This window comes from Anopheles coluzzii, chromosome 2 (assembly GCF_943734685.1).
Source record: "Anopheles coluzzii chromosome 2, AcolN3, whole genome shotgun sequence".
Lineage (NCBI taxonomy): Eukaryota > Metazoa > Arthropoda > Insecta > Diptera > Culicidae > Anopheles > Anopheles coluzzii.
The window spans coordinates 44,034,450-44,048,915 of NC_064670.1; the positions used below are offsets into that span (position 1 = coordinate 44,034,450).

The 14,466-nt window shown below is 43.5% G+C and overlaps 2 protein-coding genes across 2 annotated transcripts; one reads left to right on the top strand and one right to left on the bottom strand.

The window, feature by feature from the left end:
- Positions 1-4,661: 4,661 nt before the first annotated feature.
- Positions 4,662-9,760, top strand: LOC120953511 (uncharacterized). Its single transcript, XM_049607599.1, has 3 exons — positions 4,662-4,748; positions 4,823-6,361; positions 7,623-9,760. Exons 1-3 carry the CDS (start codon positions 4,735-4,737, stop codon positions 9,310-9,312), a joined length of 3,243 nt encoding a protein of 1,080 aa, XP_049463556.1. The 5' UTR covers positions 4,662-4,734; the 3' UTR covers positions 9,313-9,760.
- A 968-nt stretch (positions 9,761-10,728) lies between these two features.
- LOC120948258 (V-type proton ATPase subunit S1) lies at positions 10,729-12,255 on the bottom strand. The gene is made up of 2 exons (XM_040364394.2): positions 12,026-12,255; positions 10,729-11,958 (listed from the first exon to the last, which is right to left on the bottom strand). The coding sequence occupies exons 1-2, from the start codon at positions 12,124-12,126 to the stop codon at positions 10,893-10,895; spliced, it is 1,167 nt and encodes a 388-aa protein (XP_040220328.2). The 5' UTR covers positions 12,127-12,255; the 3' UTR covers positions 10,729-10,892.
- Between the last annotated feature and the right edge of the window lie 2,211 nt (positions 12,256-14,466).

Here is a 14,466-nt window from a genome sequence, read left to right on the forward strand (position 1 = left end):
CCCGTTGCTGTGTGACGTTTCGCGCTCATGCGCAATGTATTTTTCTTATGCTGGCATTTCAGATGCATTTGAATTTGTTTGAAAACATACTGTTATGACTGTTGTGATTTTGTATTATAGCTTAATTTAATCGTTTAATGTTGCAATAGTAAACCCAAACATTTCCTCACTATTGATAAACTCCGTTTTCTTGAATACAACAAAAAATCTACCTGTAGTACACTTACCGATACTAACAAGTGATATGTTCATTTCCCAGTTATGAAGTAATAAAATATGTTCTATAAACATTCAACAGGACACGTTACTAATTTATAGCTTCGTTTAATTTCCCCACGCCATGAGCAAAGATCATGATCCTTTCGGTTTTTGTTGCGCCATCATCGCCATCATTTGCTATTCTCATTGCTTTGTTAACTTATCGCTCTCTTGCCAGATGAAAAAAAACACCATAAGCACCATACAAGCCAACGTTCGACGCGTATTGCTGGTGGCCATTACTGTAGAAGATTGCCGCTGATTGGAATTTATACCGGCCAGTAAGTTAGCTGGCAACGGTGCCGACAACCATCTACCGGTGACATCTTTATTCGAACCTCATTCCCTGCGAGCTGATCGGTGAGCAATGATTATGCCAACATCCTTGCGTAGCGTGAGTAACGTTCCATAACGGGGCGTTTTATCAGATACCACCAACCCCAGTAAGAGAATGAAACGATGTGTAAGATTTGAAAAGATATCCAAAAAAGGACTAGTATGATATAAATGTGCTATTGATGCGCCACAGAAGGAAACTGCTTTGGAATGAAACGTAAAACAAATAATCAGTAACAAAGGTTTGTGTAAAAAGCATAACTGTTTACGCAAATTTTACAAAGGGTAAAGGTTATGGGAAACTAATTATGAATCAATCAAACTATGATCCTAAAATAAAATGTTTTTTTAAGTAATATTATATTCGTCATCCTTTACATATGTCTTTACATTAAGTGCACGTCACAACTTATTAACACAATACTTTTTCGCTTTTGACTTATTTTTCCCATTACATAAAGTGTCCTATAAAACCACAACAGTTTTGAGTATTTAGAAATCATTTGATCTTGTAACAATCCTCTTTGCTTCATATTATGAAGACTTCAATCATAATTTTGACACAACAAGCAAAACATTTACGCACCCTCATTACCCATCCAATGACGCAAAGAAATGAGAATTTGCTAAAGAGATCATTTTGGCACACAATATACGAGCCCACTCGATCATTGCAATGAGCCCAAGACAAATGTATCCAAAGCAAGTGAGAAATTTATGTTCCGTAGCAAATTACGACCGCACAACAGGGCAAAGCATATAACCAAGTATGAACCTAAACATTAGCACCGCTTTATGACCAATTGAGTTTCTTTTGGTGTTTTTTGCGTATCAATTGCATACCGTTTCGCCTTAAATTACCTGCCACACCTTACCGTGTACGAAATATCCAACCATTTATTGTTCCATTGTTTTAAACGGCACATTATACAAGCCATAACATCCACTGCCTCACCATCGTTTAAATAGTGAAGAACATTCACGGGAGAAAATAATAATCCAAATTCAAACACCCCAGCCGGACAGGATCGTGACTGATCGGCTGCAAATGGCCGTGTCAAAAGTATATCATAATTATTTTATGATCCCTAACACGCTTACCTCCCCCTGTATTGTGCCTGCAGTGGTCAAGTATTTGAGACATTAATCGCCAAATCCCGTTCTCGCCCGGCGTTGATTGATTACTGCCGCACACGTTTAGATTAGAAACTCACGACTAGCAGTAAAGCAACATCGAAAAAGCAAAACTAGTGTTTATAGAGTTTGGCGCACACACTCACACACACACACAGCTGACCCTGCATGGCTGACACACCAGCCGCAGCCCCAACCATTGGTAAATAATCTGGTAAAAGTGGATAGTAATGGATCTTATCGTAATTAATCTACACAGCGGTGGAACTTACTTCGACTTGTCATTCTTGACCAAAGCTGGACAACCTGTAGTAAAAAGGGCACGGTCTACAAACGGAGAGAGTGAGAGGCATTCGAATGAAAAAATAGGGAATAGCAAGGATTTGGAGGTCTAGTTTTTGCAAGCAACCAAAAATGATAGATCACCGACCGTTCAAAAGTGGACCGCTAAGTGCGACTGGACACTAAGCTACGGGTGACCGACATAATTGTGGCTGTGTACAATGTATCTATTCATGTAATACACATGAAAACGAATGCTTAAGCAGTTGTGTCTGGTTAGTTTGGAATTTAAAATAATAATAAAAAAGTTAATCGAGTTCAGAATAGGATTTATTTACAATAATATCTAAATGCGTTTGATAACAGATGCCTCACAACGATCAAACCTATTAGAATCGCAGGACAGCAAATGCAAAAACAATTCACTGAATGACGCGCTGGAACAAAAAACGCTTACAATTCAGCAATTGCTACACCTTCACCGCACGCCCAACAATCGTCGCAGGAGGTGTGCTCACGAAAATGGAATTGTATCACGATTTACTCTCAATATTGAAACAACGTTTAAATTACTATAATTTATCGCCTTGAAGCGTCACTGAACGGTATGGAAAGCAGCGGAGAAAAGACGGAGTCCCAACTAGCGAGCAACATAAAAAAAAACAAACGACGAATAAATGCCGCCATGCCGGCACTGAACGCGACCATGGCGCTTCGGGACTGATCTCCCTCGATTGCAAGCGGTGTTTTATTTGATTTATTAATCTCAACGCTCGGTGGAAATTCTGCGGGGGATGGGAGGTTAACGGCGGGCTGGATTGCGAATCGTACGGCGCGCTACTGTCAGCACCGAGTCACCGAGAGCGTCTGTCACCGAGCGCTGTGGGGTCAGGGTGCGCAAAGGGGAAAGCTCCAACCGGCAGCATAAACTAGTCCACCAGCCGGGGCGCCAATAATGGCCCCTTTTAAAGGTTATTTCTGCTGTTAATCATCGTTCGCCGAATGAAGTGGTTCACTGGTGTGTATGGGGCTGGCGATGCGACCTCCGCCGTGACCTCCGGGAAAATATTGGCTGCACATTTCTGCACGACGTTAATGCGCTCAAATTTAATGGTAAATGTCACACTGGCGGTGAAAAACTGGTTAACGCCAGTCAAATTAGCTCGAAATTCGACACACTCAGTAGACAGATATAGGATTCATTGTATAGATTATTAACAAAATTTGTAAATCTCAAACATAAAAATAGGAGTAACAAAAAAAATCTCTGCTTCCTATCCAATGAAAATATTGTTCGTCTGGACCACACACTACGCATACCAGTTCTACTTGTCCACTGCTTCCGATGTATTGATTGATCCATGGATCCTTTATATTTTCATACTCCGAGATGAATTAAATTGCAACTGCTTGTCAACTACTAAAGCGACCCCATCGAAGCACATCATATCATTAAAGCGAAAGATTTATAAATTCGATTTCATTCAACTTGAACGGAGAGTTGTTACTATCGAGCATTCGCTTGCGTCCATAGCTTCATTCAATGCCCAATATACCTCTCTTTGCTCCCGCCCCCGCGATCGACTGCATTCGTGGGGGAATGGGAACGAAACCGAAGAAGAAATAACCTCCACAACCATCACCACCACAGCAATCAAACCAAGACATTTTGAAGCCACACACGGTGCCATACGATTGAACGCATAAATCTGACACTAAATATCGATAAATTCGACTCACGGCGGGCAGCCAGCGCACGCCAGATCGGTGTCGGTTTGCTCGCGCCAGCTCTAGATTTCTTCTCATTCCGAGGCCGTAGCTTTTTGTCTTTTTTTTTATTTCCCCAGCACACATTTCTTCTTCATTCATTCAACAGACCGGAAGTGGGCATTCCGACCGTCCCTGTGACGATCTTTCGCCTACGGTCTAGTTGTGCGTGAGAATCGAATCACCGTAGCTCGACAGCTCGACCGTATTGGATGGGGTTGGGTTGATTAAATGATTCCCTTGCCGTGATTGATGGCGCAAGATCAAAAACGATCGAACACGGACTGTAACATAAAATTGTACATACATGAAATGTTTATTCTAAGGTTATGACAAAAATGTGTGTATTGTTGGTGTTACAAGAAAGTGTACGGCGCTTGGTGGTCACATTACGATACGTAGCGCACGATTGCATACCTCGCAGGCGCGTTATTCCAGATAGCGTTACGATGTAGCACACACACAGATTTACACAATTATTTGCTCGTACACATGCACCGGAAATGTCTTTCCATCGCTGCTGGTTCCTATCCCAAGTCGATCTGTTACCCATTCATCCTCATCCGCATACACAGATGTATTCGTATGAAATCGTATCATACACTGCCACAACGATTTGATTTACTACAGCTCGATACGCGCGCTAGCTTCTCTCTTACGGTCGTGCTGCTGATACTGCGACTTTAAGATCGCTCTCCCGAAATGCACGACGGTGAACCAATCTTCTCCAATTAAGGTTTAAGTCTATTGTGTCTACACTGGCCACAGTGTCGATGGATTCCGTAACGCGCCCTGGCCCAACTGTATGGGGCAGTGGTGTGGCATACGCTATGGATGTGCCTTATTTCTTAATCCCCTGCACATTCCTGCTCCACGATACAGTAGCTTATTCCGAGCACCGAACGACATCAGTACGTATTACGACGTTTTGGATAGCGGTTACCGTTCTCGCGCGTCATGTTTCGGTACTGGTAAGTATTGGAAGAGCTGTGGCAATTCACAAAGATTCATCTGATTGTACAATTGGTGCTACCGAATCCAACAGGCTACTAGCCATCGTATGGGGTGCGGTATCGATCGCATTTGCCGAGGATAATGATTTTGTGGACGTGTGTTTCGATCACGAGGGAGAAAAACCACCGCACTGTGAGTTTATCGACTTTGACGATGTCTTCCAATCGTCCAGCACCGACATCAAGTTCAACTGGAGCTTCATCACGAAGCTAACCATCAGCAACAAGAAGATAATCGGTGTGCCGACGAAGATGTTTGCCTCGCTGCCGAACCTTGAGAGCTTCATCGTACTGAACAGTCTATTCTACCGCGAGATTGATCCGAACAGCTTTGTCGACTGTAACAAGCTGAATCACATTGAAATTACGGGAACGAACATCACGCTACTAGATTCGCACATGTTTCCCAAAACCCCCAAGCTGCAGTATCTGCTGTTCCACCACAACCGTATCGCCGAGATCAAGCACGATGCGTTCGAGTTTTTGGGCGAGCTGGAAGAGCTTAACCTGTCGTACAACAACCTGACACGCCTGCCGAGTGGAGTGTTTCACAAGCTGCGCAAGCTAAAAACGCTCGATCTCAACCACAACCGACTGCTGCTGCTCAGCTTCGATAGTTGGTTCCCTCCGGATGGTGCCGTTGCGCTGACGTACCTCGATGCGTCCTACAACCAGCTGGTCGACATGTCCTGGACGGAGATTAGCGTACGCAAGGTGAACCTTAAGTACAATAATCTGACCAGCGTACACGTGAACGGAAACTGCAGTGAGTTTCATGCCTCACACAACGCCATCGATACGGTAACCGTCGGGCGCAATTGCAGTCTCGAGAAGCTCTATCTGGCCCACAACCGTCTGCAGGGATTCGATTGGTTGCAGCGATGTGCCGATACACTTCGCTCGCTGGACATTTCGCACAATCTGCAGCAAAAGGGGACGGACTTCCTGAACCTGAAGCAAATCACCGCCCTCAACATCGAGTGCACGAACATCAGCCTAAACTATAAAACGTTGCACGATTTGCGGAAGCTGCGCTTCCTGGACATATCGTACAATAATCTGAAGAAGATCGATCTGGAAAATTTAACCTCGCAGCGGCTGCTGGAAAGGCTGATGATCAGCGGCAACCCGATCGCTAACATCTCGATCGGTTCGATCAAGAGAAATTTCCCGAACCTGAAATCGCTCGGTATCTACGATCTGCCCTGGAACTCGACCTCGCTGTCAATTGCGATCGACGACTTGAAGAAGCATGACATCCAACCGTACATACGGAGCGACTACCTGTTCGACGAGTCGAAGTGTCCGTTGAAGGTGACGCCAGCGTTCGGTAACGAGACCGACCATGAGCTGGGCGATGATGATCGTGCCGGGGAAAGGCACGAACACGGTCGTGAAGGTGATAAGACGGCAGAGTATGTCGTCATTGCACTGCTATTGTGTATGGTGTGTGGACTGCTGGGTAAATTGTTTGTCGATAGTCGATACTTTCCGGTAGTGCTTAAGGAACGCATCCAGCGACGAACGTCCATCTCGCACGAAAGTTTGGTTTCTTGCGATTTGAACGGCTAGTGAGTCTCATGTGGACAACGTTTCCATTGTGCTAAAATGTTGCTAGTAGAAGCAAAGCTGTACCGAGTTTATTGCTAGTATAACATACAGGAAGTGCAGCTGTTGAGGAGACGCCGGTACGGAATACCAAGATGTTATGAATAATTACGTAGAACATTAAGACAAACAACTTGACGTTTTAAAGTATTTGTTTGGAACGCACTGCGCTATCAGTTGAAGGTTTGAGGCATCGGTTCTTGTGTTCCTACGCTTTGCTACGTAGGTCTTAGTCAATCGATGATTCATGGGATTTTTTTCAAACACTAGCAAATTGAGAGTGCCAAAGGGCACCGCAAACGCAGTCATGCATAGATGCGTAGATTTCAATTCCAAAACTCGCGTATTGGTCTGTTACATTCGGCTAAATTGTTTTCTCTATTCGAGGCGTGCATGCAAACCAATGATTTGATAAGGGAACAGGAAACGATTTGCAAAAAATAGTCCTGTAAATGCATGTAATAATTATATTTATCGATGGCAAGTTTGCGAAACGGTTTCTTGATAAGCTTCAGATTCTTACAAGCAAATAAGCAATCTGGTCCGATTTGGCTGTATACACTTGATCAGTTTCGAATGGATGCAACTCGTGTAAAACAATAAAGAATGCCAAATGAACTATACTACACGGAGGAACATTAATTGCTCACAAGCACAACAAATTTTCGATCGAAAGAAGTATCTTGCTATTCTCAGCAAAGTAGTGGGAACGAGTTTTTGATACCGAATCATTTGAGAAATGTTTGTCTGGAATGAATGCTTTGATCATCTCATACACGAGCATGCAACCGTACCCGCCAGGGGACGGAGCGCAACAAGCTGAACAACGAAGACGATTTCTTATCACAAAAACGCAAACCACTGGAACGAAGACAGAATTGACAATCGATGCTTCCATGTGTGTTGTTCGCACGAGAAACCGTTTACGTCCTGGTGGTGATAACGGCACTCGCACTCGCACCGAAATGCCCCTTTAGCTCGAGCGATCCAATCTCGATTCAAGTTTGCGATCATCGTTCAGTCAATCACCGACAGTAATCCAGTGAGGTTCATTAGTTAAGTTGCTCAACACGATGAAGCTCAGCTACGTAGGGTAAGTCCGTCTATCCGTCGTCATTATGGAGAATTCGCAACGCTGCAAACAACGGAACGCCTTCAATATTTCTGTGCTTGAATGTGATCTTGTGCGTCTTTTTTCGTTTCTTTTTCTTGATCATGCATTAGCTTACTGGTGGGCATCACTCTGAGTGCCGTCGTTTCATTCGATTCGGCGGATGCAGCGCTATGCATGTGTCATCCAGCTAGTTGCGTTGTAATCAACGCAAACAGCACCGTACTAAACCACCCAGAGATGTTCTGCCCCGCTAACATCATGAACATCAATGATCTGTTGATTTTGCGCTACAACGATACGATTCTAACCGTGGACTCCTTCGCACCTTTTACCAATCTGACCTCGATAGAAATTTTTCAAGGATCGCTCAGTCGCATCGAACCGGGAGCATTCGAAAAGACGCCCGCTCTGTTCAAGATCATCATCCGAAGCAACGTTCTGAGCGCGCTCGAGGACTACACCTTCCGCGGGCTGGATGCGCTCCACATCCTCTATCTAATCTCGAACAACTTGACCAGCATCGCACCGAATGCATTCTACGGGCTAAAGAATCTCACCCAGCTGGTGCTTTCGGGAAATCAAATCACCCAACTGCCACCGACGCTGTTCAGCTCCACCCCGATGTTGCGATCAGTCAGCTTAAGCAACAACATGCTCACCGAATTGCCCGCTGGCATCTTCGACAGCATAGACTATCTGTTCAAGCTGGACCTATCGTACAATCAGCTGAAAACGTTTGATTTTCCTGACCTCAAGGTAACACTGCTGTTCCTGCACAACAACTCGCTGACCAGCCTACATGTGGGTGATCATGTGAAGGTGGTACAAGCGAACCACAACCGCATCGCGAAACTATCGGGCAGCGGTTTTAACATCACCGATCTGCTGCTGAGTGATAACGCCATTACGGACGTGACACCGATTATGCTGATGAAAAACATTTCGAAGCTTAGCCTAAGCAATAATCCTCTACAGCCGGACAGTGTGTTTGGGTCGTTGGAACAGTTGGAAGAGCTGTTTCTGAGCCATACCAGCATTATGATCAACGAGCAAACGTTTGCCAACTTAAGCTGGATGTCTTTGCTCGACCTGTCCTACAACAATATGACGGAGCTTGATTTCCGTATGTTTTCCTCCATGAACAAGCTCAAGTCCCTGATCGTTGCCTACAACCGCATTGAGACGATCAACTTTATCGAGCTGCGGGAATACCTGCCCGAACTGCGAGTGCTCGAGATCTGTGGCAATGGTTGGAACGCCACCTACATGGAGCGTATGCTAAGCAAGATGCGCAAACACAAGCTGCGGGCAGACATGCAAGGACTTTCGAACTCACTCATCTTCTCCTCCGTGTTTGTGGAGCTGTGCTCGGCGGGCGTAGAAACAACCACCAAGGCCGCGAACGACTACAGCGACTACTACGCGGAAGATTTTGGCGATGGCATCGAACAGGAAATTGCGGAATATGCTTCATCATCCCCCCGGCCGTGGTCGACAGTGTCCGAGCCGATGAAGGCTGGTCACATTGCGACGACGATGGCGCCAATGTTTGCGAATGAACCAACGGCTTCCGTTCGCTTGAACACAATGGTCACCGCGGACGTGGTCGTTCCTCCGGCAGAGCAGCAGCCGGTGGTAGGATCATCACCACTCTACGTCACATTCCAGGTTCTAGTGTACACGTTCTCCGTGTTCGGTATCGTTTGTCTCGGGGTGCTCGCTTACCATATGCGCAAGCGTCGATTCGATGTGCGTCGGGCCACGTCGGTCGACAAAGGAGATTCTGTGCGCCTTGTCTAAAACGGTGCAGAGTGCTGTGCATAGTGGACTGACACGTACAGAATGTGAGCGTAAGTGGAGCAGTAAATTTGTTTTGTGGCCTTCGGCTTCTGATTTGTTATGATGTTTGCTTGCACCTCGGAGCGATAAGCTTCCGTACAAATTTGGAACCGGTAGCTGTACAGTCATATCAACTGCAGTAGATGTGTGAATAGCCGTACATTTAAAATTTGTGATGAAAGTAAGAAGCGGATGTGACGAAGTTAAAAGTGGAATTAATAAGGATTGTCGGGAGGTAGTTTCACAGCAAAGAGTCAATAATTGATAACCTGCGGAAGGCAACATAAATAGTATACTCCAAAAGTGTCAGTAGATGTAGACAACTAACGGTTGTCTGCCTACATTGGTAAAAAAAACACAATTTTGTATGACAAAATGTTAATAAAAAGTATAATGAACGGTAAAAATCTATCATGCCGTTATTGTTTTCGCCAAGGATGACAATGCATTTGTTTACAGTAGTCGTAAAGAAAGCGAAAAAAAAAACAAATAAATGTTACTGGAAAATTTTTGATTCATCTAGATTCTAGCTGGAAATGCGATCAAAAAAAGGCAATTAACTTAATCGTGGCGAACGGTTTTATGTAGAGTGAAGTCTTGCTTATTGTTCTTATTTTGTATTCAAGATCCATTTTATGATCCGACCAAATATTGATCTCTAAAAGAGAGAACTATTTAAGCGAAATTGTATGCAAAATTGTTATAAAAGGTAACGATTAATCTGCTCCTTTTTCGGTATTTTTATGATTTAAATGTGTTATAGTTGACGATGAAATTTGGATACTAACGGAGAATCTCGAAAATTTACGCTAAATGAAAAATGAACCATAAAATGATTAAATTACCTCTTCGTTTAGTATCTAATGATCTACGCTGATAATCTTACATTTCGTGACACACATATCATAAAAAATTAACAAAAAATCACTTTCTCTTCCATTCGATCACTGAATGGACCATTACTGCGACTATCACTCTAATTTGTTCTATCAATTGAATAAGGTCATTAAAATGAACCATTTTGGATATCGAATAAACCATTCTTCTTCTTCTTATTTGACGCAACAACCAAAGTCCTGTTCAATACTCCCACGATACCCGAGACCCGATAGTCATGAACCGTATGGGCGGCTCGGTCTGAATTACCCGTTACGAGTTATAAATCGGCATGAATCGGCATGTTTGCGTAGTGGATGATCCGGACCTGTCTGAATTATATTTTTTATTAACATATTTTGAATAATAATTTTGGTGGTATCGGAACAAGGCCGATAGGGACCTAAAATTAAGATACTGTACAGTTCTTATATAAGTTTCTCTATTGCAACAAGACATGTATTTGAGATGACTACATAAATAAATACCAAAACACCGTACTTTATGTGCTCTAACAGGAATGGCCAAATGTATTTAAATTGTCTTCTCTCTCATTCCAATTCCAAACCGTAAACAAGGACAGTGGCCATCGCTCAACGGAAGTACTACTAGCGAAACTTCGCCTCGAATCGTTCGCAGTTATGAGCGGGGAAGCAGTAGCTGCTTTACTCGGCCGCATTCACCGTAATCGTTTTGCCCTTCGGATCGTCGAAGCGGTCCATTGTGCGGATATCCATCATCCAGGCAATGCCGTACGAGCCGATGATGATGAAGATAAGCACCAAGAACAGTCCGGACAGGATGCCACCGGTGGTAAATCCGACGCAGTACCACGCATCTCCGAACCGATTGTTTGGTGGTGCTACACCATCTGCGCCCGGCCAGAACGGTTGCAGCTGCACTTCCTCGAAGACGATCTTCTTCTGCAAATCGTAAGAATAGTATTCCCACTGATTGCAGCTGTACGAGAAGTGTTGATTAACGTGCACCCGATGGCGCAGATAGTACTCCTGATTGTCGAACCACACTCCCGTAATCTCCCACGAGCCTTGGGTCAGCAGGAAAAACAGATCAACCTGTGCTCCGGCGCCAGTCAGTCGAATCTGTACAACGTCCGTGGTGGCATTTTCGACCTTCGTGGCCTCCCCCAGCTGGGCAACGGTGAGCTCGGCAGCATCGGCCTGGCCGAACATGAACTTTTCGTACACCATCAGGAATCCATCGGTCTTCAGCTCCACCTTAGCTGGTTCCGGCTCTTGCCCGGCCTGACGGGTCTTGCGCACCAAGCTGGAATAGCTGAAGGAGGGCGTTTTGCCGGTGTAGATGGCCACAATGTTGGGATGCTCCTTTTGGAGGCGTGCATAAAGAGCATCGATGAGAGCATCATGTGACGCAAAGTCATCACCTGACAGATTCACCACCACGATTCCGCCCGCCTGTGGGACGATCCGTTCGCTGAGCGTTCCATCGGGCCTGAGCTGGACGCTTCGGGCGTTCGAACCTTCCAGCACGCTCAATGGTTCCTCTACACTCGGGAGGTACGACTTACGCTCCAGCTTCTGCAAATTCTTGAAACAAGTTTGCGTCTTCAGCTTGCACTGGCTGAGATCTTCCGCCGACAGTCGGTCTTCTGCAAACACGATGGTGAAAGTCTTTTCGTCAATCTGTGCCTCAACCAAGGCGCCAAACTCGGAGCTCGAATAAAGACTCAGTGCCGGAACGTACGTAACACTGGGAAGAGAGGGGAATGTAAAATAAAGCTATAATACCGACTCCTACTAAGCCCTTGAATACTTACGATGGTTTGCCCCAGACGAAAACTGGAACATTAGCAGCACGGGCACTGCCAAAAACGGCCAATGCCAGAAACAGGGTCACAGTTACCCCTAACTTGGCCATCTTTGGAGAGTGTACCGACGGCTGGAAGTTTTGGAAGACGAATATTTCGAGCGGAATGATGATGAAATGGAATTATCTGCGAGCACTTTTTTTGTCACCTGACTGTTTACGAACCAGTTGATCTCGTGATCAAAATCAGAGTGACCAGATTATATTGGCGATATTCGGTAGGCGCAACAATATTTTATCGGTAGTTCTCGGTAGGTTAACCCTGTCACTGGCAACCAAAAATACATCATATTCCAGGCAACCGGGCTACCCGGGTAGCCAGCGACTTTGGAGGCTTATAACTTTTGAATGCGTAATCCAATATTGGTGCAATATTCTGATGAAAATTAAACAAACTAAAGCAGTTTCTATAACTGTTCATAGATTGGTTCAACTCGCTACCGTTTTTTAGTTATAGCTTTTCAAAGTTGACAGGATTTTTTTGAAAATAATTACAAAATTTGAAAAATATTTTTTGCAGTACTTTACAAAATTTTCACAGCAAAATGGCTCCATAAGCTTTGAGAACTGTATGTTACACGTATTGTGTAAATTTTTCAGAAATTTTCTATGAGCGATAAAAAAGATAAAGGACTTTTGATTTGAATAAAAACCGTTACAATACAGTGGGCATAATAATTTTATAAAATGCACATCTGCGACAAATACAAAAACTTGATAAAAAGGTCTCTATTGGTAAGTTATGTTGATTATATATTGTAAAGACACTGAAATAAAACTATTAGTGTGAAGTTTATTTGATGTTGGTGTCTTTCTACCAGCAAGGGTCATAATGTAACGGTTTTTATTCAAATCAAAACTCCTTTATCTTTTTTATGGCTCATAGAAAAATTCTGAAAAATTTACATAATACGTGTAACATACAGTTCTCAAAGCTTTTGGAGTCATTTTGCTGTGAAAATTTTGTAAAGTACTGAAAAAAATATTTTTAACATTTTGTAATTATTTTCAAAAAAATCCTACCAACTTTGAAAAACTATAACTAAAAAACGGTAGCGAGTTGAACCAATCTATGAACAGTTATAGAAACTGCATTAGTTTGTTTAATTTTCATCAGAATATTGCATCAATATTGGATTACGCATTCAAAAGTTATAAGCTTCCAAAGTTGCTGGTTACCCGGGTAGCCTGGTTGCCTGGAATAGGGGTATTGAAAAATTTAATTCTAAAAAACAGGTTAATTATACTCAAAAAATTCTACGAAAAATTCCAGTAAAAGATGGCTGTGGATTACACACATATTCCAAATTTCAAGTCAATCGGATTTCTAGAATCAGAGAAATGAGCAATCAAAATCGATTTGGCTACCCGGGTAGCCGGTTGCCTGGAATAGGGTTAAAATTCGAAACTTAACTCGAGTTAAAAGAAGTGAAAGCGAAAGAAGTGTTAAGCGGGATGCGGGTGGGGGGGGTGGTACTATTGCGCAAAATGAAAGTTCCATTTCAAAAGAATATGCATCCTTTACCTAGGATATGGATAAGATTTGGTTCAGTGGTTACACAAATGAAGGTTTTTCTGAAGTGTCGATATGAAAATTGCACTATGAATTCTAAGCCAAAGAAGGACTAAGATGCACATTTTTTTTCTCAATGGTGGCAATTTCTTTTTCTCGGGGCTCCACGCAACCGCTTAGGGCCGCAACAGTGCTCCATCGGATACGATTTAATCGTACGTGCTGTCATTTGATTTTCGCTGGATTATTTTGATTTATTTGATTGTTTGGCTGAGTTTTAAAGTTCAATGAATAAAGAAATTGAGATTTTTTCCTTCAAACCCTAGATACATCGGTATACATCGGTATTTCTGGTCACTTTGCCCACAGGTCAAGGCGAGCTTTTTGACGGCCACCGTCGCAAAACCGTCGCAAAACGTCAAAACCGACGTCGCATGTACTGCAAACCGACGTCGCCAGCGAGCGAAACTCGCAACGATTTCGAGGCGCTGGCGACGGTCGTTTTTGACATTTTGCGACGGTTATTGACCTTTCGAGCGACCTTTTGCCCTGCGGGCCAGTGTGGCCAGATTATATTGGCAGATTTCGGCAGGAGCACTGTTGAGAACGCAACCATTTAACCTTTAAGTTGGCAACCGGATACCCGGGTTTTTTCTAACTTTAAAGTGAAATAACTTTTGATTCATTGCTTTTATATGCTGAAATTTTCCGTAGCCTCCCAACTTTTAATTTCTGATTTTTTGGCGCATAAAATATAATTTTAAACAGTCTGTAAGTATTTTATATTGAATTTTTTTAACTTTACCACGTAAGTTGGCAACCAGCATACCCGGGTATTCCATACATTTTGTATGGAGAATGACGTTTCTCTTCTTCCT